This window comes from Rhinichthys klamathensis, unplaced genomic scaffold, assembly GCF_029890125.1.
Source record: "Rhinichthys klamathensis goyatoka isolate OS25496 unplaced genomic scaffold, OSU_Roscu_1.1 h1tg000137l_1, whole genome shotgun sequence".
NCBI lineage: Eukaryota > Metazoa > Chordata > Actinopteri > Cypriniformes > Leuciscidae > Rhinichthys > Rhinichthys klamathensis.
Genome location: NW_026606672.1, coordinates 251,029 through 274,204, shown reverse-complemented (window position 1 = coordinate 274,204; position 23,176 = coordinate 251,029). Strand labels below are relative to the sequence as shown.

Sequence of the window (23,176 nt, the reverse complement as noted above, 5' to 3'; positions counted from 1 at the left end):
GCCGGGAGCTGTGCTACTGTATATGTCAGAGAGCTGCACACAAGGCAATAGCTCCGACAAGGAATTATATAAAAGTACATTTCTTTGAAATTGGAAATTTAGGCAGGATTTATCAAAGGACCCATCTTTTTTAATAGCCAGTAGTCTTTAGTTTTGTCACAGTCTCACAGGCATGAACATGATTTGCTGCTTGCAATTTGGTAGCAGGTGTTGTTGCACAAGATGAGTCATCAATTTTTGATAAAAGTGAATTGTATTCATATTTAGGACTAGGAGTGCACTAGCACATGCTTTGAGGCTAACAGATACTATTTTTTCGTTCTGTTTTTGTTATCTGTATGTTATTGTTATCTACAAAATCTCTCACAGAACAATTAGTAAACACAAACTTTTTTAATATTATAAAAGCATTGATTCTGAAGGAATAGAAGCAGACTATAGTACAGTTTTTAATTCATTATTGTATCTGCAAAGCTAGATTATCAAGATTTTCCATTTTGTATGTTTTCAGTGCCTTTGACTTTGTATTACACAAACATAGCACACAAGCATAGCTCACAGATAAATCTAGAAGGTTTTATAAACAATAACATATTCATTATATGCTGTTAAGGCACAGCACACAATCATACCTAAAAAAAACATACATTCAACATTATGAAAAGACAGTGATAAAATCAGTGACAAAATTAGTAAGCCGTAATAACATCATGCTCATGTTTTACGCAAAATGTTTTATGCACAGTCTCTTCTAAAATATATAAAATTTATATAAAATAAGCTTGATAACAAATGGGTTATTGAAATGTAATACTTTGTGCACCCTTATTGTTTTCAGTGTACTGAAGTATCTCTGCTAAGGGCATTGCATAATGATGTACACAGGGAGCAATATAACTCATTCATTATTAAATGACAGCATCATTTTCTTTCTTACGGATGGCTCGAAACAGAAAAAATAGCGCCATAATAAGAAGGACCGAAAAGAGGAGGATCAGAACACTCCAGGTGCCTGAGCTCAGTGCTTTTCTCAGTAACACATTTTCAGCAGGCAGCAGGTTGCTCAAGATTAGCATGTAACCAAGGGACCAGCCGACAGATGTGCCTCCCGCCTGCAAACCAAAGAAACATTTGGACATTTTCTTAACATAGAGGGGGCCATTTATTCATGAAGCTTGAATGAAATGAAACAGCTTTTGCATTTTACTTGATTTTGACTGGACAGTCAAGAGTGCTCTTTATATGACATGTTTGGAGGGAGGAGTTTAAAAATTAGGGCTTGGTAGTGTCAAAAAGAATTTTGTGTACCTAAAAATGGGGAACGTGCATTAATAAGTAAGTAAATAGAGTAGATTATTTGCAAATATGTCTTGTTACCTTCTGCTGGAAGGAGATGTGTGGGAAGGTGAGATCATCAAAACCATATCTATTGACCAGGAGCACCTGTACAAAGACTGAGACTGCGCAGTAGTCCTTCAGAAGGTTTTTCTGATCCGGAGCCATATTTGACATCTAGCACACAGAGAGTGAGAGAGAAAGTGAAGTGGAAGAGGTCAAATAATTTAAAGAGGACCTATTATGCCCTCTTACAAAGAATACCCTACTAGAATAGTTTTTTTTATGCTTGAATATAAAAAAAACAACGTTTCGGATATGTCACGATCCCTTAAACCGTGTTTCAACAGACTACTAACGCAACTCAACCAGGCCTCGTCTTTTGCTTTTTCTTTTTCTTACTTGCACATGCCTTGGGCAGGAATTATTTAAATGAGGAATACTGTGAGTGTACGTTCCAAGATGAAAACTCAAGACTGCAATCGAGGCGTTTCAAGGACTTTGGAGTTAATTTTGTGCTTTGTAACTTTGCAGACCTTTTTCATGCTCAAACGCAACATTGCACACTTAAGAAAGTTGAAAATGTAAAAAAGCATAATAGGTCCTCTTTAAACACATTTTTTTTCCCATGGGAAATATCTGAAAGTCATTTAATAAACTAGGCTAAATAGATCAACAGATCAGTAAGTTCAATATTGCTTCATTTGCTAATAATTATTTAACTGAACAAAACAGTGTACATATTATCATCAAAGATAAAGCAAGTTCTCTTAATCTGAGAACCTGAGACTCTAAATCATTGGTCGATTGCTGAGATAAGGGGAAAGTCATCTCAGAATAGCAGGGCTCAAAATGAACTCAACGGGGTGGTACCTCCTGAAAGCTCATGTTGCAGACGACACGGACAGCGTCCTCTAAATCTGCTAGAGATGTGATGGTGATGCCTGCAGCTTTCTGAAGAAAGGAATGGGTGTAAAAAAATGCAGAAAATGCCTGTGCAAGAAAAAGAAAGAGAGAGATTGCGTAATCATAATAATGACACATGCAATAATGACATACGAGTGCCCAGAAGATGAATTTATGATTTATTTTAATGCTTTGAGCTGTCCCACTTAATAGCTGCTTACACGTCACCACAACCATCCCCCACCAGTAAAGACATTAATGTTGCCTAAGGCAGATGAAGGAACAAATTTCATATTATGCCGGTTGAGAAAATATATTTAAAAAAATATTCAACAATGCATTCAAGTTTAAATTATCCACTCTAGAAACTCTTACCATGAAGTTTCCAGTAATGTTTGGCTGGAAGACTCCATCAAAGGAGCATTTGGAATAAGAACAGTGGTTAAAAGAGAAGAGATGAGAAACGTTTCCCATGCATTGATTGTAGTTTCCAGTGCCCTTTATTTGCAGGTTGTCATCAGGTTTACAGGGAGTTTGTCTTTTATTGCATGGAGTGTCAAACACACTGCACAGCTTCATGGAGTGATTGTAATCTGCAGGATAGCAAGGATGGACTATGGAGCTGTCTGAACCCTGAGTCTATAAGACACATAAAGAAAGAGTAAACATCAGATATTATACTCTAAATGCTATCAAATCATATTGTCTAATGGTAATTTAAAAGGTTTGCACTTAACCGTGATCAGATGTGCCAGCAGTTTGAGTAAGACCTGGTCTCGGCCATAACACAGAAAACTCTGAGTGTAAATCTTATAGTCTCGTCCGTACAGACTCAGGTTCATCAGATTGTCTTCGTTCTCCACTGTTTGTTCAGTCACAAATGTGATCTGAGTAGAAGCTCCACCAAAGTCCAGCGCACCAACAGTGTCTCTGCCTGGAGACAGCCACTGACCCACAAAACCATACTAGAGAAATGAAGGATTAGAAAGATAATGTGCATAAAACATACAATTATACAGTGGAATTATCAATAAATTAGTCTCTGAAATATGTCTTGATTTTGCATTTTAGAACAAAACTTCAGTCTATACCTTGATAAATTTTTCAAGTAGGTAGTTGACTGTGACCCATCCATAAGCTCCCTCCTCTTGTCCACTTAAAATAGTGGCACCTTTGAAGCTGAATGGGTAGGTCTTCAGTTTGTCTCCCACTTCCTTCAAAACCTCATCTGACTCTTTGGGTTTAGAAATACTGTGTGATACGACAGAAATATATGAATTTTTCACTTTCAATACAATTTATTCTATACCTGCATATCAAAATCAGAACTTATCCTGCAGTGATTTTTGAACAATGTAGACTTTGTATACATACAAAAGTTTGGGGACGGTAAGATTTGTTTTATTGTGTTTGAAAGAAGTGTCTTATGCTCACCGAGGCTGAATTGATTTATTAAAAATAAATAAACCAATAATATTGTAAAATATCATTAGAGTTTAAAATCCATGTTTTTATTTTTATATATTTTAAAATGTAATTTATTCCTGGGATGGCAAAGCTGAATTTTCAGCAGCCATTACTCCAGTCTTCAGATTCACATGATCCTTCAGAAATCATTATAATATGCTGATTGGTGCTCAAGAAACACTTTTTCTTATTATTAATGTTGAAAAAAGTTGTGCTGCTTTATAATTTTGAAAAAAAACATGATACGCGTTTTTTTCCCCCAGGAGTCTTTGATGAATTTAAAATAAAATAAAAACAATATATTTTTTGTCACTTTTTGATCAATTGTGTCCTTGCTAAAAAAAAGTATTAATATCTTTTTAAAAAAATAATATTGGCCCTAAACCAATGGTAGCATATGGCAAGTTATATGAGGTAAGTTATATAGGATATAGATACTGTCCCTATATAACAGGGGTGGGGAACGTTGATCCTGGAGGGCCATTGTCCTGCAGAGTTTAGCTCCAACCCTAATTAAACACACCTGAAGCTAATCAAGGTCTTCAGGATTGCTAAAGTTACAGGCAGGTGAGTGTTTTTTCAGGATTGGAGCTAAACTCTGCAGGACAATGGCCCTCCAGGATCAACGTTCCCCACCCCTGCTATATAATGATCATTTTGTCATCAGTGATTAAAAAAGCCTTTGGAACAAAGTTGTGAGCCTTCTGACTCACTTCAGTAGCCTCATGCCTGCTGTGGCCCCGAGATACACAGGAGTGAGTCTGTGTCTCCACTTTGGGATCTCCTTCAAGGCTTTTTCCATGCATTCCTCAAGGCTACGGGCTGCTCCTCCTCTGACACCTGCATAACTGGAGATCCCGCCTCCTGATTGGAGAAAGTGATAGAGGAAGAGAGAGGTCATGTCACCGGATATCTGAAATGAATCATAGATTATCTAAAGAAGTATGACCACGCCGAGTTCATAAGAACTATCGGTTCCTATTTCACTGCCTCATATGCCACTATCCTTGACAACCATAAATGCAACCAGATATTTTTTGTGTGCCTATTCCAGATGTTTCCATAGATCTTTGCTAATCAGCAATATTTTTGGGGTACTAGGAGTTTAACATCCTGATTCTGTGCAGATCCTTAGAGTTGAGTTGGAGACTCAAAAGTGATGAAATTGTAAAAGGGCAACTTTTACTTTTAAAAGGGCACAACTGTCACAGTTCTTTCACCCTTGTCTGGGTTTTCTCTTGGTTCAGTGACAGAGCTGTGACACTCCCTGTTTGTCATGTGTTTGTGTTTGTCTGGTCTGTTGTGAGCACATGGCTGTCACGTTATTTCCTTGTGCCATGTGCTCTCCTGTCAATTGTCAAACCCCGCCCATCTTGTTATCTCGTTATTGTTTAATGTCCCTCAGCTGCCTGCCTCGTTACCTTCCTTTGTTTGTTCCCTATTTAGTCTCCCTGTGTTTGCAGTCCCGTGCTGGTTCGTTGTCCAAGTTTTCCATGTTCCTTGTGTTTCCTGGTTCTGCCTGTTATCATTCTTATTTTCCCCCACGAGGGAGTTTTGTTTGTAGTTTATGTTTGTTTGTTTACTTAATAAATATTACCCATTGTTTCTGCACTTGAGTCCTTGCACCTTTAATCTACCCATTCCGTGACAACAACCACAAAACAGGAAGTAGGCAACAATGTGTGCATATTCAGCACTTCTCTTCTTTCTCTCAAAAACAAAACCAAGAACTTCATTACAATATATTCATAAATGAAGTAAAACTTCTGACTTTGTCGTTTGGATTTTGTAATATCTGTCTGGTAAGTGAATTTTGAGAAGTGCGATATATTTCGAAACCAATATGTGGGTAAATTGTTTCTAAAAAAGAATCAAATGAAGACGAAACCCTCTAGTTCAAGGCATTACACATGGTTTTAGTAGTCTCACATCCCTATTGTACTGATCTTTTCTTTTTCTAATGTCCTCAACTTTATCTGCTGACGTTAAGTCTCATAACAGACGTTTTTATACAGAAGGACCTTCAAATGAGGAATATCACAAGCCATTTATCAGTGTCTACTCACCCTTTGCATGACACTCGCTGTGTTGACTGACAATGCCGGTATTGTTTTGCTTGTCTGCTGGCCATTTGTAGATGAACATGGCCGTATGAGAGGATCCAGCATCCAGGACTATTCCATACTGAAAACAAACCCAACAGCAGAAAAATAAAGCTTATGACTAAACACCTGTGACACCAGGGATAAGGGTTTGATTTCCAGGGAAAACAAGCACACACATACACAATGCCGAAATGCATACATTGAATGTCACTTGAAAAAAAAATGCCTGACAAATAAATGTATAGTAAAGATGACATAGGACAATTGTTCTTAGATACACAGGGTTCATTTTCCACTGAAATATAACACATAAAGAATCTATTATAGATCCACTACCATTCAGTAGTTTTTATTCTGCACATTCAATTGATTAAGTGAGTAAAGACATTTATAATATTACAAAAGGTATCTATTTCAAATAAATGTTGTTCTTTAACTTTCTATTCATCAAAGAATCCTGAAAAAACAACACGGTTTCCACAAAAATCTTAAGCAGCACAATTTATTCAACACTGATAATAATAAGAAATGTTCCTAGAAATGTGTACCAAATCAGCATATTAGAATGATTTCTGATGGATCATGTGAGACTGAAGACCGGAGTAATGATGCTAAAAAATCACCATAGCCGCAGGAATAAATTACATTTTTATTTAAACATTATTTAAACAACATAGAAAACAGCTATTTTTAATTGTAATAATATAATATTACTGTCTTTACTGTATATTTTATCAAATAAATGCATCCTTGGTTAAGCGTAAGAGACATTCAAAAAACATTCAAATTAATTTTACAGACCCCAAACTTTTGAACAGTACATAAATTACATTAAAGTCTACATAGTATAATTCAACGTGTAAATAATAAATATTCTGGAATTGTTTCTACAATTGATCAGTGTGAATAAACAAATACTAATACAACAAAAAATTGACATTTATGTATTGTATTGTTAGTATTGAGACCTGGACTGAACAGCATGACTAAAGTCTGACATGATGAGTTCATTTATCATTGATTAATCAGTCTACCATTTTATTCTGCATTACTCCTGGACAGAGGCTTCAATTAATATTTTGCTTATAGGCAGGGTGACATTTGAGATAAGTGTGTAAATTGTAATCTAGCACTCATTTACGCAACAACTAGACTAAGTTATAACTTGCACATAACTGCCGCAACCGGCCAAGCTAATTAGGGTCTTGTGTTGTTAAAAACAGGGTGTGTATGTGAGCATTAGCCATGTGAGAACTGCATTACACACAGTTTTCACTGCTGCGCAGATATAATTGTAAAATAATTCTCCTACCCTCTCTTTGGTTAGCTTATTATAACATCATAAGTTAAATAAATTAAAACATAATAAATGCTGTTAACACTTCAGGTTTTCTGACAAATTAACTTGTCCCATTTATACCTCTACTAGCTGCATCTTGTTGCTTTAAAAGCTCAGTTATTTTGGTCAGGCCTTTGCCTTCCTTATTCACAATGCTCATTATTATTCAAGCTAACATGACTCACCTTTGTAGCTGCCTATCAAATACTGTATGAATATCATTTACTTGAAGCAAACACTTCTTTAAAGTAGTGTAAAGTGCTTGCTAAATTATCATAAGTGTTTAACAACCAAAATCAAGAAATAGTGTAATTTACATATGCCTCTCTCTTTTTCCCCCAAGCCTTCATCCCTTTCTTTTATCACACACCTGTGCAACAGGCTTCCCAATGGATTGTGTATTTTGGGCAAGACACTGACTTAACTCTATTCATTCATGCAAAACATGATAATCTCTCTCCAGACTTTGCCTACAGTTTGCATACAGCCATGTTAGCTTAGTATAATAGCACTGTCTAGCAGCTCTTAGTCTGAAAGATTTTGGAGTTAAATAGGCGACTGAGTTCAAAACATGTTTAAGCTTGCATTTCTATGCCATTTTGACTCCATAACGCTCTGTTTCGACATCAGTCAAATGTTCAGCATGTCGCTTTAATGTCTTCAAGAAATTACGTTACCCTGCTAAACGGAACTGTCAAAATATGCTGTAGGCCCATTAAGCAACTTAACAGTAGGTGTGTATGAGGTTCCAGTGTAGTTCCAGATATCCAAAACCACAATGACTCACTGTCCTGTTCTGAAGAAAAACGAGATTAAAGCATTGAATCAAAACTGCTGGGAAACACAAACAATGGGATCCAGCCAATATGAACAAGTTTTTATGTGTTTAAAACTGTGTAGAGAAACTGGGGTCATAAATCAAATAAAGAGCACAGATGGAGAAAGATTTATAGCTCACCCTCTACTATCAAATAGATAATAAAAATGTTGTTCGGCAAGAACATGGAAAATCCACCGGCTAATTTGAATCCCCTTACAAAAAAGAAGTATACTTCAAGTTCATTTTATGAAGTATACTTAAGTAATGTTCAAGTATATTTTAAGTATAATTATGTAGTAAGTATACTAATGTCAATATGTACTACTAGTAGTAAACTTGTAAGTGTACTATTTTAATACCGCTTGGGACTAAATTGGTATATAAAAGTATGTTTAAGTGTACTATAAGTGTAACAGTAGTAAACTTTAAGCAGAGCCGGACAGTAACGGAGTACATTTACTTGAGTACAGTACTTAAGTACAATTTTGAGGGATCTGTACTTTACTCGAGTATCATTTTTGGGGAGTACTCATGACTTTACTCAAGTACATTAGAGAGGCAAATATTGTACTCTTTACTCCAATACATTTCTATCTATAACCGTGAGTACCCGAGTAAAAAAAAAAAAAAGTAAAAAAAAAAGAAAAATCTCGGAAACCCTCAATTTGTTGTTTCCCTCTCAAACGTGATTGGATTGTGCAGGCGCCACTGATTGGGACAGCCTATCAGCAATCACTTTCAGCTTTCCGCCAAAGTCAACTCCATGGTCAGATTTTATATTACACATTAATGTAAGCCAAGCATTTGGTTTGATGTTCTTGAGTATGTGGTGTGTTTAACACAGTCAGGTTCAAATGTGGCAGTGGCGTAGCCACGAGGGATTTCTGATTTCTTAAAAAAAAAACTTTAGGAGGCAAAATATATTTTTACTGATTATGTGAATTACACTGCGCAAACCAAAGTAGGCTACTACCCAACGAATGAAGAAGGGTTGGCACTCAGTCTCCACAGTACATAAAATATTAATTTTGTTTTATTTTATTTTTCGGGTTTGCATTTATGAGGAAAAAACAATGTTATGGACGTGTTCTCCGTTACGGACGTGAGCGCTCTGAAAGCGGCATAAAAAATGCTTTAAAACTTTCACAGAGACATCAAACAGAAAACACAAAACCTTTCTTTAACCTGAATTTCGTTTTGCATTAATTGTATCTTAATTTTAATCAATGTTTCATCAACCAATTGCCTGGGTTTAAAAAATAAGAAGTAAATACCAGACGATAGATAAGAAACGGAGGCGCCGGCACGTGAACTGGATCTCGTCTCATAAATGAACCGAAACTCAGTGTATAAGGTAACCTACTTGCCTCTCACAGACATGTCTACTTTTAAACAGAAAAATTCAAAATGAAAGAAAACAGACTACAGACTGCTCTCTGCTTATGTAATCCGTATGAAATGTGCATTTCTCTCTGGCGCGTTCACTACTGAAGATCGCGAGTCAGCATCGTCAACTTCATCTAGCCGACACTGACAAAGAAAACACTTGTTTATTAAAGTAACAACAGGTAGCTTTTGCTCTCGGGGTCCCCCTACAGTTGGGAAACAGTATTGTCCTCTACTACTGTCGTAAACTCTGTCATCCTACATGCACGTGCAATTGTTGACAAGCATGATAGCCCTGAACATTGTAGGAGGAGGTCACATGCAGGTGTTCTGCTTGCGTTGCGTGTGAAATGTCTTCATCCCAGGTACAGTGGCATATATTTCAGCATGTCATATGAATATAATTTCATGGGTTTTATTTTTTTTCTAACGACAAATGATCGCGATGCTCACGTTTACAAGCCAGCGTCATTATAGTAGCCTAGTCTATTGGTTACCGTTTTACTGAATCTATATGATACTTCAATGCAATGTTTGAGTGGTTGATAATAACCATATATCGTCAATATTATAATATCAAGCTACCATAAATGAATCTGCAAATTTTACAAATCGATTTGCATTATAGCTTGAGGCAAGACAAATAAACAAATATCACAGACATGTTAGGTATCCTAAAATATGATTTTATTAATAATCTTCCTCCTTTCTTTGTACATGTTGAGTAGACTACACTTTTTAGGTCAAACATTTGCTATTTGCATTTCATCAGAGGTGGAAAGAGTACTAAAATTTTCTACTCAAGTAAAAGTACTATTACTTCAATAAAATTTTACTTAATTACAAGTAAAAGTACCAGTCTAAAAATCTACTCAAGTAAAAGTAAAAAGTAGCTCATTTAAAATTTACTCAGAGTAAAAGTTGCTGAGTAACTTGTTTAACAGCGGGGGCGGGGTGGGGGACTCTCCTGTGCAGGGCTGTAACCTATGAGTTTCACAGTATGATAACCGTCTCAGAAAATATCACGGTTTATATAAACTGTATTATTAAATTATGGTTAAAAAATTAAAATTATGTCAGTTAAAATGACATAAATGAAACATTTGTTCATTAAAACATATCTAATCTACTAATTTCAATAATTGATTATAAATTAGATCAACAACTGTTTAAAAATAGAGTTCTATGAAATGTTTCTTATTCAGAATTTTTTTTTCTTTTTATGATTTAATACAAATATATTATCAAAAACGGTGGTAATCAAATAAAAGTTTAGCAAACGTTTTATCCTTTTAGTTTTTGGCAAAGTGCTGCAAAACAGATTTACTCAAACCATGGACAAATAATATATATTCCTTAAATAATGTTTAAATACATTGTAGTATTATTATTGTTGTTGTTAATATTATTATGAGAAGTATATTCTATTGTAGGCCTAAAATCGTAGTCATAATTTCTAGTAAAGCCGAACTTTTATTTTGACGGGTTGTTAAGTCCTGTTTCAGAGTGTATTTGACAATGGTTTTTCTCAAATAAAATGAGGAAAATGCTCATTAGGCGTTCTCTCAGAGCAGCTCTGGAAATGTTCATGTATTCATGTAGGCCTACTCGTATTGTTTGTGAGACGCTGAAAACACCATGAGCGCGTCGCGTACTTGAGTATGTAGTAAGTAGACGAAACAGCACAGCTCATTCACGCAGAACAAGCAGATTATAGATTTACATAGCAGTCTTTTGTGCTTTAATATTCACAGATCATGGCGTGATTTGATTTATTGTACAGCTTTACTTTCGATTTATTCATCCATTATCTGCATGTTTTACGTGACATCTGTATTATACTGTAAATTCCATTTTCTTTCTATATCCAAAGTATTCCCTGACCAGGGCTTCACATACCGGTTATGTGTGCGAGTGAGATTTCGACAGCATTTCGCGTTCAGCTGGGTCTGCATCACTGTCTGTCTTGTCCGTCACCTTCTCCATATTGTTTTGTGATTTTAGCGCGTCTGTTCTCCCGCCCTTCAATCAATCAATGCTGTAGTTTCCGGAGCGCGATGTTTTCACCCAAAGCATTTTTTTTTTACTCAGTAACGGATATGTTTTAAAATGTAGCGAATTACAACACTGCAAACAAAACATACTTAAGTAAAAGTAAAATTACAGATTTAAAAAACTACTTAAAAAAGTAGAAGTACACAAAAAACTACTCAATTACAGTAACGCGAGTAAATGTAATTCGTTACTTTCCACCTCTGCATTTCATCGATTGCAAAGTTCAAATCAGAACGAGAATACTAGCGATAGCTAACCATCAAAAACTAGAATATCGTTTACTAGCTACCAGATTGATAATTCGCTACTACTCTAGCGAATTAGAGAGGTTAGAGAGAGGCATTCTTTTTTCGATGGGGGGTTCGATGCTCCCTGCACACGCAAGGTCTCTCGCTCGCTTTCTCTCTCTGCCGTCCGCGCGCGTTGGAGCACAGTCTCTGTCTCGCGTGCGCGCTCGCTCTAGATTCCGGGAGATTTTAACTAATTTGCGGTATAACTTGTCGATCACGAGTGGCTCAACAGGTAGAGATCTATAGATAAACTCATCTTTCAGGCATTTGACCGACCGGGTTGACAATTTAGCGTGAGAAACCGGGGGTGTGGCGTGTGAGCGTGTGAAACCAATCAAATGCGGGTGTCTCACGGCCAATGCGTGAGTTGGCAGCTCTGCAATGTTGATCCTCGTTCTGCCTTTAACGCGATCACTTTCTCTTTTTCTCTTTTTGCTTTGCTCCGATAAAACCTTTGCTTTCTTGTTTTTCTGTGCTGCTTCGGCCATGACTATAACATTTGGCTCGCAAGTCCGATTTTAAGGAAGTGGGGGTGGTGGTGGAAGTGACATATATGCCGTAAAGCAGTCGAATTTTGTAGTTCTCTTTGTTCGCCGGTTACTACCCGAAACCCGAAGTTTAAAAGTATGATTAAAAACGCTACAGACCCCGTCAGGCTATGGCAGACGTGTCATTCAACCTATTGTAAGTCGATGTACCATCACAAGAGACTTGGAAATATATTATGAAGGTTGAAAAGTTACCTGTTGTTACTTTAACAAGTGTTTATTAATAAACAATTAAAATATCTCCTTGCTATATTTTACATATTCATAATCATTCCTTTTGCCGGTTCTTTGTGACAGCTTTTAGGTGCTTTATTGGCAGCGCCACCCTGGTGTGTGTGTGTTGTCCCCACATTTAAAGATGGGACCCCCCAAACATTTAATTAAATTAAATAAAGCAACATGGTAAAAAGATGAAAATGACTTGATTTTACTTTCAATTCCTTTTACATTCTCCAAAGTATTAACATTAACATTTTTCATAACTCCATGTAGGACGTTTCTGTGCATAAATGTAAGCACTGTGGCAGTAGATTAGTAATGCAATATTTAGAAAATCTACTCTTGATACTCAAGTACTTTTAAAAACAAGTACTTTAGTACTTTTACTTAAGTAGACATCTGAATGTAGTACTTTTACTTGTACTTGAGTAAAATTTAGCAAGGGGTATCTGTACTTTTACTCAAGTAACAAAGCTCTGTACTCTGTCCGCCTCTGACTTTAAGTGCACAACTAGTTCATAATTACGTTTCTCATTTGTACAGCAAGCGAACTTATGGGTATACTAGTAGTTTACTATTTTAATACTTGTAGCAAATTTTTAGTTTATGAAAGTACACTTTGAAGTATACTCTCAGTAAACTAGGCTACTTTGCTCTTTTAGTGTAGCACTCTCAGTAAACTACTAGTTTACAGGGGTGGTAAGTAATGAAGTAAAAATACTTCGTTACTTTACTTAAGTATTTTTTTCGGGGATCTGAACTTTACTTGAGTATGTTTTATTTGCATCTACTTTCACTTTTACTCCACTACAATTGTAAGGACAAAGTTTACTTTTTACTCCAATACATTTCCCCATGCCCGCTCCAAGTATTTATTACACTGGCTTTCCAAACCAATGAAAAACTTGTTTTTCTTTTTAAAAAAAGAGCGCGCAAGCTCTTTGCCAGTATACGCTCACATAGCAGTCAGTTCGCCATTGACCGCAGAAACCGCTGAAGGTGCAGCTCTCGCTGCCAGCAATGATCCCAAGATTTCCGACAGGGATCACCCATGGCCATATATCAATGATATGTTCGATTTCACTGAAGTCAAGGGAGATTAATATCGGCTGAAATGTCTTCTTCGCCTGCCACGGGTGAATTAAATTTCAGCATTCAAAACTTCACCCTCAAATCTGAGAAAACATATTGAGGTGAGTTGACGTTAAAGCAACACTAAAGAAGTTTTTTTACCTTAAAATAATGTTTCCAAAATCGTTTCAGTGGTTCATCAAGTCGTAACAGGGTGAAAGGCACTTCTGCCTTAGCTTTGTGGTCCTATATCTGCTAGAACCACACTATATAAGTTTGCCAGATCGGGTCGCGTTTCTGTAGTTCGAATGAGACGTAAGAAAACTACAAATTTGACTTGCTTTACGGCAAGCGTTACAATTGGACATTATTCACTCTAAAGCCGGTGCTGGATAAACAGTGGATAAACAGCGAGCATGCGTGCGACAGTAGGCTGTGGTAGGCTAAATTATTTACGACAGCGGTAACGGACAATGCTGCTTCGAACCTGAAGGGGGACCGCAGAGGAAAAGTTCTTTAGTGTTGCTTTAATGTTACTATTGTTAGCCAGGGGATTTCATATTGAAACATGCCTTGTAAACAGCTAGCTAACAAATTCTTAATTGCAGTATCTAATCTTATCATTTGTTCAAATAAAACATTGCATATCACTTCCAAAACAATTGATCTGCATAATTATTGATATTTACAGTTAATTTGAATATTTACTTTTTACTTTCGGTACTTGAGTATGTTTTAAATCAGATACTTTTGTACTTTTACTCAAGTGATGTTTGAATGGAGGACTTTCTACTTTTACTGGAGTAATTTTTTATTTAGGTATATATACTTTTACTCGAGTATAACTTTTGAGTACTTTTACCACCCCTGCTAGTTTAGTAGTTTTATACTGCAAGAGTTTTGCTCGGCGTGAGATTTGTTGACGGGGGGGGGGGGGGGGGGGACAAGTGAGATTTGTTGTTTGGGGGGGGGGGTCTCGCTCGCGCAAGGTCTCTCGCTCGCTCTACGCGGTTTGGAGCACAATCTCTGTCTCGCATGCACGCTCGCTCTAGATAGCGGGAGATTTTTAACGAATTTGCGTATAACTAGTCGATCACGAGTGGCTCAACAGGTAGATATATAGATAAACTCATCTTCCAGGCATTTGACCGACCGGGTTGACACTTCAGCGTGAGAAATCGGGAGTGTGGCGTGTGAGCGTGTGAAACCAATCAAATGCGGGTGTCTCACGGCCAATGCGTGAGAGTTGGCAGCTATGCTGCACGTTTTCTTTTAGTGTACTCTCAGTAAACTGTTTAGTAGTTTTACAAGTTTTCTTTAAGTGAACTTAACATTATACTTATAGTTTACTATTTATATATTATTTTTGCACTTGCAGTAGGCCCATACTACTATGTTCAAATGTTATTTTTTTTATACTTGAAAAATACCTTTAACTGTACTTTAATTAAAAAACAAAAAAACATTTTATTAGCTTCATGCATCCTTTTTTATCAACACTTGAATGTTGGTAAGTTTCATACAGAAAGGCAACATTTTAAACAAAAACGTTGAGAAAATCTCATTTTTGTCAAAGACTAACGTTACGCCTTGATCAGATTCAGAACGATGATCAAAACACAGATGGAGTAGATCGAGTCCAACACCTCCAAAGCTTCACAGTCGTTTTCTCTTCATGTGTTACGCTTCGTTTCATTTGGAAACATTAAGCAGTTTTGATTTACACGCTGTTTAATGTTTGATGATCACGTTATTTTACATTTAAGTGAGCAATCTTTCAGCTTCTTCTTCTCCTGTGTTTTGATTTTGATCCGGAGATTCTGTACTAGAAGATGTGTCATAGCGCCCCCTACCGTATAACAGTGAAAACATGGATAGCTGGGGAAAATCAGAGCCTTGGCACTTCCTATTAGCCCCATTGTGTATCATCTTGGTTGCAGTTCCATTTGAATTCCACTGGAGGTGATCGCAGGCGAGTGCAGAATGAATGGGAGTCTATGGAGCTAAACGGCTAAATGTATGTCTTTCTCCTGCTTGTCGTTGAATCAACATAGATTTTATTGTTGATTCCGCAAGTTCAATATAGATTATAGGCCAAAAGTCAAATAAACGAGTACTTATGTCCTTTCGATTTCTTACAGGTTAGGCCATTGTTGGCCGGAACACGCTAGCATTCTCCTATTATGTGACGTCATCACATTTTTTAATGGATTTTTAGAACAGATAAGTGAACTTAAAAATGCAATTTTCAGCTGAGTGTATTATCCTAGCCCTCCCTTTTGAATGCAACTTTCAAATTACTTGAAAAAAAATTACATCCTGAGAAAAGTGGATTTCTGGGAGTGAAACCCCATAGACTCCCATTCATTCTGCACTCGCCTGCGAGCGCCCCCGCAATGGAAAGAGACGTGTTACTGCAGCCAGTCCAGAAACCGGAAGTAACCAGACAGTGCCAATTCTCTTCAATTAGACATTGGCTGTGTCCAAAATCTCCCACTACTCACTATATAGTGGACTATATAGTGAGCTCGCCATTTTGTAGTGCTGTCCGAATGTATTTGATGATTATTATACCCTATATAGTCCACTCAATGTATCCCAGAATGCATTTTGAAAAGTAGTGTACAACCGATGGTCACTAACCCAAGCCCTACATTCCATCATGCATTGCGCTGATCGTAAAAATGGCGGATGGACGTCAAGGAGAGCAGCGCGACAATACGAATTTGTCATACAAATGTAAGTTATGTTCTTTCTCGTTTAACTTAGTAGTAGTTTGACGACGTCTCGCTAGTGTAGCAAGAACAGCACGTCGTTTTCTGTGTCTAGAAATCCTGTTTATTTTGCTAATCCGCAAAATCTTCTGAATCACGAGAACAAACAAACAAAAAAGATACATATTGAGTGGCATCTCCACAGAGTCTAAAAGCTGTTTTATTAAGAGTATTATGAGCAAGATATTTGATAACATAGATCTGTTTTTTTTTCTCCTAATGTCGACAGGCAAGAGAAAACGTTGTGGCGCGAAAATGAAAATATATGAAATATGTGTATTAATTTTATTTATGTTTATAAGTTATAATCATGTGTGGAGTAACGCATTATAACAGAAACGGCCAGAAATGACTTTTAATTTTACAATTTTGGAGAAATAAGCTCAATATAATGTAATGTATTTATAAAAAAAAAAATCTATTTAGCCCAGAGCTGGCTCGGCACCAGCTGACAGATGATGGCGCGTTTAAATAGTGCGACAGTAATGGCGTAATCAACGGCGCCGAGAGACGATCGAGTAGTGTCCGAAAGTGGTGTTTCTATTATGCTGGTGAGCTCACTATATAGTGCTCTACTCCCTACTCCCTACATAGGGGTTAGGGAGTAGTGGTTTGAGTGGAGATTTCAGACACAGCCATTCTTTGGGAAAATTCAGTCAATAGGCCTATTTCAAAAAAATGGCCGCCAAGACCGGAAGTAGGGAAAACTCTTTTCCGGTGAAAGCGCTAGGCAGTTGCAGTCGGAGGACAAATGTGGAGACTAAAAGCGTCCAGTCCTGTTGCGTACCTTTTTATGTTTCAACTCAAAGAAAAAACAATAATATTTATCACTTCACATTTTTCTGTGTTTTGCGGGTTTTCATGGAACAACTGGGGTGAAGTTAAATCACGCCAGACACAGACGGCAAAAAGACGTGCGTGGAGGAGGAAGCAGATGTCTATTTTGAGAATGAATGGCGATCGTAGCGGGCGGCGGCGCGACCAGAAGTATCGCTACCCTACCATTTTGTGAAATAGGCCTATGGTGGGGAAAGAGTAAAGTAGAATTAAAGTAAATTCTTATGTACACTACCAGTGGATTAGCCTACACAAAAATTCAGATTCGCAGAATTAGAAACATATCTGTTTTGTATCAATATTTTAATCAATATTTTCAAACAATGTAAGTTTCATAAGACTGTATATGAAAAAAAGTATATTTAATAGGCTACTCGATCAAAAGAGTTAACACAACCACACGCCAAGAATACTTTGAATACTTAATTATACTTTTAAGTATATCTCGATCAACAAGTATACTAATAGAACACTTGAATAAATGTATTTTCCGTAAGGGTTATTATCGCGGTGTACAAGATCAGATTCAGTTCCATGCTTATTTTATTTACTCTATAAGCTATTCCACCCGAAAGCTTGTTACTATATAAACTTGAACATGTTAGTTTATAAGACAGCGTGTAATATTATGTTTTTAAAAAAGTATTTAATAAGCTACTCAATCAAAATATTAAACACAAGTACAAGCCAAGAATACTTATACTTTTAAGTATATTTCAATCAACAAGTATAGGCCAAATATACTTAGACTTTTCTGTCAGTATAAGTCAAGTAAGTGCAATTTGAAGTATATTTCTGAGAAGTAAATAAAAAGTAGACTGAAAGTATACTTTCTTATTTTTTTAGTTTAAAAGAAGTATACTAATAGCCTACTTGAATAAACTTCTTTTTCGTAAGGGTCACCTGCACTAAACGTTTATTGTTGTTTTTAAATGATGATGACTGGATGGTTAATATAAAAAGAAAAATAATTTTAAAGATGCATTTCATTACCTTAAAGTGCTTAAATAGACACTTGCAAAAACAGTAGGACACTTTTTAAACATTTTAAAAACAGTTAAAAAAGTTATTAAACCCGCCAAATTATTACCCCCCATTCCATTGGTAGATGTAGGATTTAGGATTTAGGCAAGGCAGTAACTTGGCCTATTTAGTTTAGAAACCCGTTACCCCCTCGATTCCACACACAATGTCTTGACCCAAATTCACTCCAATGTCTTTATTTTATATATCCTAAAATTAAAGCATATTTCTCTGTGAACAGCAGGTTATCAGCATAACAAAATACTCCACATACATACTATAAGAAAGAAGGATTTTATTTGAACTCCATCGCGAATCTACCAAAAACGCGTGCAGTGTTCGACCTGCGAGAGAATCTCTCTGGGAATGGGAACACCCTTCAAAATCTCTCCTATTATATCAGCAACATAAACCCAGGTGAAACAGACGAAGTGCTCTGTATGGTTTGCACAACCGGAAAACGTTCGATAAGCAGATAAGCAGCTCATTCTTTTTCTTGATCATACCGTGATCATCGAAACGTCGCGGGAATTTTAAGTGTTCCCTTTTCATCTTTTGGAGCCTATGTGTGCGTGTCACGAATAAGAAAAATGTTATTACCATAAACTCTGGCGGCTCTTTGATGTCATTGTTGGGTACGACGAGCAGAAGAATGCCAATGACTGCCAGAAACAAAGCAGCAGTAGCAGTAATGATCTGGCATTGCTTTTGGTTACCCGTGGATACCATCCTCGCGAAGCGATCCACACAGGACAAATGACAGAGACGACATTCGTTGGCAAGTCAGGCACTGTGACTATTGTGACGCCGTGTGTAAAATACAGGCGATAGACCGGCACCTCACAAGTGGGCATGGCACTACATTGTTCCTCGTCATGTGCCCGTGGTGCAACAGGTGTTCGCTGTGTGACTTTATAAAGTACACGAGTGAATTTATTCAAACGTGAAACGAGACTCTGGGGAGTTTATTTGATCCCTGTTATGCTTCTTTTTTTTATATTCTTATCTTAAGTGCTTTTCCAAACTTCAAAGAACCTTTTCATGGATGGTTCTACAAAGATCCTAATAAAGTGACATGGAGAACTGTTAGAGCCTCTTTTAAGAACTTAGAAAAGTGTTCTGAAGGTTCTTTTTGGCACTAGAAAAAAAAACTACGGGATAGCTGGTTTGCCATTATGCTGCGATCTCATGTTTTTGTTATTGACAGGTTGTCCCGCCCTCGCGTCGTTAAACATGTCATCAGAGAAGAGAAGAGTTGTCGGTATTTTCATTAAATAGTTTTGATTACGAGGGCAAATGAATAAAAAATAATGATGTTATTTTGTTTTTTTTCATGTTTAATGGGGACTTTCCATAGGCAATATAATGATTCTTACACTGTAAACTGTAGGCTATATTCTATCCCCTACCCCTATCCCCACCCATCACAGAAAACTTTCTGCATTTTTACATTTTAAAAAAAAACCAATCACTTATAATGTATAAGCTGTTTTCCTCATGGGGACAAAAGAATGTCCCCAAGGATTTCAGATATTGCCATCTTTGTGTGGACATTTTGTCCCCATAATGTAGGGTTTACAAGCAGGCCACACACACACAACACACACTCACACTTGTGTAATTGGATTTTTTTTTTAAATCAAAATCTATTGCTAAGATAAGTCTATAACCCCTGTGAAAACATTCCTGTGTGACTAGCCCCGCAATAGTAGGCTATACTATTTTATCAAAAAACATTTTGTGGTGTTGCAGACACAATGTCTGAGAGTCATTTGCATTAGTAGGAAGTTATGCATTGTGAGGTGGTTCATGCTGAGCCTGAGGTGTAACGTCTTTTTGTTTTTTTGACTTTGTGGTTAACGCTGATGTGAAAAGCAGATGTGTGAAGAGTTTTAAACAGATCAAAATGGCTGTGCACATCACGACATGTTGGGTTGTCACACAAGATCTTGAGGTTTTTAGACAAGGTTTATCTCTAAATGTTGCATGCAGTATGAATGTCAACAGGATGTGAAACAAATTACAAAAGCATTAAACACTGTCATCATGCTGAGTTGCAGGGGAAGCTACGAGCAGATGCAGAGTCATTCATCACAGAAACTGTGCTTGTGTTCCAAGAAGATTTATTTAATATTTATTTAAACAGGGCCTGCATTATACAAAATGAACACAAATTATAATCACAGATGCAATATTACATATTGAACAGAACTATTACAATCTAACAACTATTTATTCTCTATGGCAGATTTAAATTTACTGTACGCTACAAGAAGGCTGCTTCTGATGTACATCAATAGACTTTACATTACTACAGTATTTTTTCCTCTTTCTGTTAAGTTAATGATGAAAGTAATAATTACTTCTGAATCATTGTGCATGACACAGACCTTTTCTTATATATTAATTTCCCCTCTCTCTTACTCATATGTGCCCTTTGGAAGAGTGTGTCTATGTAAGCAGCTGTCACAGCTTTATTCAGCATCGCAGCTTCAGGCTCGTCCATATGAAGAAAGCCTCTGCTCATCCATATCAAACAGCACATACTCTGAACTGCGCTCCGGGTCCTGGCACATGTGGTTAACAATGAAACACTGGTAGTTCCACAGTAGAAGCAGTACCATGCCGGCCAATGCCAGCAGTACCATGCTGACCAGCAGGAGGCACTGTTTGTCCAGGCAGCAACCGTTCTGACAGCACTCATCCGTGAGATGTGTGTACTTCCATAGAGACTTCTTCAGCAGCACACATCCCGAGCCCTGATGTGGATACAGAGACACGGCGAGATCTTTTGTTTGCTCTGTACTCATTGTACGGGAAGTACTCAGAGATTCATGCAAGATGCTTGCTGTGGGAAAAACAAGCGGTAGGGCCTCAGAGATTAAATGAATATTGCAGTTCATGTTGCACAGGCCTGACTAGGCCTTTTGTTTTGTTTATCATTTGTGCAAACATAATCTTTTTAGATATAGAATTAATCCGTGGTTGGAAGAAAATAACTAAAAATAGCGATGCTACTACATATAATAAGTGTTTTTCCCCAGTAAACTACGGTTAAGAGAATAGGTTAAGATAAGAGTAAGAGAAGAGGTTAATATGATGTTCTCTTAAATGTTGCCTTGCAACGTCTGATTCAATGTAGTGAATTAGTTCGTCCAACATGTTCTCTCTCTCATGTAGGCCTACGGGTTAGAGTCCCAATTCAGAGGCCGCATCCTTTAAAGGGATACTCCACTTTTTTTGGAAATAGGCTCATTTTACAACTCCTCCAGAGTTAAACTGTTCAGTTTTACCGTTTTTGAATCCATTCAGCCGATCTCCGGTTCTGGCGGTACCACTTTTAGCATAGCTTAGCATACATCATTGAAGTGGACAAGACCATTAGCATTTCTAAAAAAAAAAATGACCAAAGAGTTTCGATATTTTTCCTATTTAAAACCTGACTCTTCTGTAGTTACATCGTGCACTAAGACCGACGGAAAATGTAAAGTTGCGATTTTCTAGGCTGATATGGCTAGGAACTATACTCTCATTCCTGCGTAATAATCAAGAAACTTCACTGCTGTACCATGAGTGCAGCAGGCGTAATGATATGACGCAGCGCCTGAAAATAGGCCACCTTCCGTCAACACAACGGAACTATTTTCAGGCGCTGCGTCATATCATTACGCCTGCTGCTCTCATGGTACGGCAGTGAAGTTTCTTGATTATTACGCAGGAATGAGAGTATAGTTCCTAGCCATATCAGCCTAGAAAATCGCAACTTTACATTTTCCGTCGGTCTTAGTGCACGATGTAACTACAGAAGAGTCAAGTTTTAAATAGGAAAAATATCGAAACTCTTTGGTCATTTTTTTTTAGAAATGCTAATGGTCTTGTCCACTTCAATGATGTATGCTAAGCTATGCTAAAAGTGGTACCGCCAGAACCGGAGATCGGCTGAATGGATTCAAAAACGGTAAAACTCAACAGTTTAACTCTGGGGGAGTTGTAAAATGAGCCTATTTCCAAAAAAAGTGGAGTATCCCTTTAAACGCTGCATTTGAAGGCCGAATGCATCACAGCAGCGCGACGAAGGCTTCTTCGAATGCAGCCTATAAATTTATCCTTCGTTTGCAGGCCGCAAAGGATAGAACAGGTGGATCCTTCATAGCCATAATTAGCCAATCCCAAGATTCATTGCGCTTGGTAATGACTGGATTTCTTTCTTTTTTTTTTTTTAAAGAAAATGCCGGATTACCCTTTTAAATGTAAGTATTGGGTTTCAACTTACTCAAATATTTAACTAATGTAAACCGAAACAAAAAATTAAAGCAATTTTGTAGATAGCTAATACTTTTTATTATGTAGATAAATGGACCAAGGTGAACATATTTAGACAGGTCGTGAACCCTGTTTTGTTTTCAGACAGTTGAATATAACTTTCAAAAAAGTCTAGTACAAATGTTACTGCCACTCGACAATGGCAGCTGTCACAGTTGCTAGACCGTCCCATTTAACAATGCTTGGTTCCAACCTCTGTGGACTTTGAAGGCGCTGCCTTTGAAGTCTGTGTCCTTTGAAGGATGCAGCCTCTGAATTAGGTCACAGCTGTAGTGTTGGAACGTCTGATACATTCTACTTGATCGGTTCGTCCTAATGGTCCTCTCTCATATTTAGCCTAATGTTAAAGTGCAATTCATTCTAGTAAATCGGTTCGTCCAAATGTTCCTCTCACATGTAGGGTGCTTCTCAAACGGAAGGCTGAATCCTAGCAAGGCTGCATATCTCAGCTGCCATGTCATCAAGTGCCGCCGAAGGCCGTCTCAATTAGAAGGAGCCTTGGAAGGCAGCCTTCATTCAGCTCATTTTGATGGATGCATCTAGTGCAGGGGTGTCGAACCCTGCTCCTGGAGGACCACTGTCCTGCAGAGTTTAGCTCCAACTCCATTTAAACACACCTTAACCTGCCAATCAAGGTATTAGGCATACTAGAAACTTCCAGGCAGGTGTGTTGAGGCA

General features: G+C 37.3%; 1 protein-coding gene across 1 annotated transcript; it reads right to left on the bottom strand.

The window, feature by feature from the left end:
* Positions 1 to 850: 850 nt before the first annotated feature.
* On the bottom strand, positions 851 to 18,970 carry entpd2a.1 (ectonucleoside triphosphate diphosphohydrolase 2a, tandem duplicate 1). Its single transcript, XM_056257352.1, has 9 exons — positions 18,776 to 18,970; positions 5,775 to 5,892; positions 4,422 to 4,572; positions 3,333 to 3,492; positions 2,979 to 3,206; positions 2,617 to 2,880; positions 2,209 to 2,328; positions 1,378 to 1,512; positions 851 to 1,112 (listed from the first exon to the last, which is right to left on the bottom strand). The coding sequence occupies exons 1-9, from the start codon at positions 18,902 to 18,904 to the stop codon at positions 909 to 911; spliced, it is 1,509 nt and encodes a 502-aa protein (XP_056113327.1). The 5' UTR covers positions 18,905 to 18,970; the 3' UTR covers positions 851 to 908.
* Positions 18,971 to 23,176: the final 4,206 nt, after the last annotated feature.

Bases quoted from the DNA above. Each gene is read 5' to 3' on its own strand.
- entpd2a.1 (XM_056257352.1), bottom strand. From the start codon at position 18,904: ATGGTATCCACGGGTAACCAAAAGCAATGCCAGATCATTACTGCTACT. The intron at 3,207-3,332 runs GTATAGACTGAA...TCATTTCTCTAG, and splicing joins TACTTGAAAAATTTATCAAG to TATGGTTTTGTGGGTCAGTG. The intron at 2,329-2,616 runs GTAAGAGTTTCT...TTTCTTGCACAG, and splicing joins ACATTACTGGAAACTTCATG to GCATTTTCTGCATTTTTTTA.